Genomic DNA, 2,314 nt, shown 5'->3' with positions numbered 1-2,314 from the left:
GATGATGGCAATAGGTTAACAATAATAATTTTTTAAAATTAAAATCCCGTTGCAACGGACGGACAATAGCTAGCCCAGTGTAAATATTTAAACAGACTTTTAAAAAAGTTTTTATTGTTTGACTTAAAACGTAACATGTGTAGAACAGCCTTTAGCTGTCGACCAAACAAAGACAGAGTATTCAAAGATGACAATATGAACAGAGCTAAGCTAACAGCAGCCTCAGGTCCAAGCAGCAGAAAAAACAGTAGCATCATACTATCAGTAAATAATTAAACTAGACTTAACCCTTCCTTCCAAATTAAGTTGTGTTTTTGTGGGTCCCTTGAAGCCTTTCCTTCCCTTAAATACCTCCTCTGCCTCCCCCCCAATCCTACTCATTCCATTCCATCAACCCCTCCGCTAGTTTAGACAATTAAGCTAATCAGCCCCTCGAAACCTCACAAAATTAACAACCAGTCCCTTCTCCGATCCGTTAGCCTTCGTTTTTCTCTTTAGTGTGTGTGTTGCGTTTTTGCAAATACACCCCTGCGTATTATTATTATTGGGTAAAATTGATGGATCTCGCGACGACGCCGGCGCGGCGGCCCATGGAGGCCGGGATGGCGCGGCGGCTGTGGCACGTCGTCCTCGCCGTGTGCCACATGCTCCGGCGAGGCCTCTGCCGGAAGCGCCTCATGGTGGACCTCCACGTCCTCCTCGGCCGCGGCAAGCTCGCCGGCAGGGCGCTCCGCGGCCTCCTCGCCCACCACGCCGCCGCGGGGCACGGCCACCACCTCGCGGCCTCGTCGTCGTCGTCCGCCGCGCTGGCGTCGTTCTACGGCCGCCGCCCGCGGGAGGTGGAGTTCAGCTGCACCACCACGCCGTCGTCGTACCCGCACTACGGGCTGTTCCCCTTCAAGAGCCGCGGCGGCGGCGGTGGCCGCCGCGGCGGCGGAGGCGGCGGCGAGTATGGCGGCCTCGACGCGGCGGCGGTGGCGCGGGCGTTCGAGATGATGAGTGCCGAGGTGGAAGGCACGCCGTCGTCGTCGGCGGCGGCGGTGCAGGGCGGCGGCGGCGGCGGCTGGGCCGCGACGCCGTCGCCGATGGTGGCGTGGATCCTGGGGCGAAGCCCCGCCGGTGTCCGGCCGCTCCGCGTCACCGACTCGCCGTTCCCCGCCGTGCCGGAGAACGGCGGCGGCGGCGGCGGCGAGCAGCGCGTGGACGACGCCGAGTTCGAGGACTTCATCAACAAGTTCTACGAGCAGCTGCGGATGCAGCCGTCCGCCGCCACGCCGGACTGCCAGCTGCGCCGCCGCGGCAGGTAGCCGGCCGGCGGCGGCCGTGCTCCCTAGCTAGCTCGATATACCACCGCTGGCGTTGCTGCGGCGGCGCCGTCGCCGGCGCCGCCAAGCTCTAGCATGCGCGCGGCGGCGACGTGGCGTGAGCTTGTACGTTCGATTGTGTTGTTGCATGCATGCATGGGGCGATGGCGATGCGGATGCAGCGGAGGATTCTACATACTTGGCAGCGTATACGAGCGTTCGTACGTACATACGTGCGTACACGAATTAAATTGTTATTATACCATGATATTGGTGTCTGGCTACATGGGGAGTATTTTTCATGCATTTGTATCAAATTTGAGATCGTTTTCGTCGCCAAACGAGTTTTAGTTAGTTCGTGGAGCAATTAGTTTAAGAGAGTATCTACTTTTTGGCCCCATATATATTTTATATAGAAAACTATCAAGTCGTTTTTACATTATAGATTACGTACTTAATTACATTATAATTATATTATAAATTTCAAAACTGACCATGTTAGTTTCAATATTTACACAAAGTATATAAAAAATAATTTTTAAAGTATTTTTTATCTAATTGAAAGAGAAGATACAGTATGAGCACATACTTACATATATAGGAAAGAGTGCAATCGCAAAACAAAAAAAAATGTCATGTCATATTTTTAACAAAACTGTTAAATTTTATCGTACGATTACAAATTAAGAAAATTAATTTGGTAGTAGGTCGGTACGTATATGTATGAATATACTTACCATGCACCGACAAGTACGTACATGCAGTGCCGGCAGTATGAGCCCTAGCTTTGAGATTCTTAGGTTGATGTCTGAACAAGGCAGGGATCTGAGTTCACACCCTTCTAGGAAAGGATCGGAAAAGAAAGAAGATGGTGAGGTTAAAGGCCCTTAATAATGCTAAGCAAACCTGACCCTTTCCTCTCAACAACAGCCTACAGATGCCCTGCCTGCCTGCTCAAATAGCTAGTATTCCTAAGCTCATGGAGAGTGGATTCTAATCCCTCGAGGAGA

The 2,314-nt window shown here is 51.9% G+C and overlaps 1 protein-coding gene across 1 annotated transcript; it reads left to right on the top strand.

The window, feature by feature from the left end:
* The first annotated feature begins 341 nt into the window (after positions 1-341).
* Positions 342-2,314, top strand: LOC127774466 (uncharacterized). Its single transcript, XM_052300723.1, has one exon. The coding sequence runs from the start codon at positions 558-560 to the stop codon at positions 1,305-1,307; it is 750 nt and encodes a 249-aa protein (XP_052156683.1). The 5' UTR covers positions 342-557; the 3' UTR covers positions 1,308-2,314.

The sequence above is a fragment of the Oryza glaberrima genome, chromosome 5 (assembly GCF_000147395.1).
Source record: "Oryza glaberrima chromosome 5, OglaRS2, whole genome shotgun sequence".
In the NCBI taxonomy this organism is placed as follows: Eukaryota; Viridiplantae; Streptophyta; class Magnoliopsida; order Poales; family Poaceae; genus Oryza; species Oryza glaberrima.
Note: the sequence above shows the minus strand (reverse complement) of the source record. Positions and strands in the feature narration are given on the sequence as shown.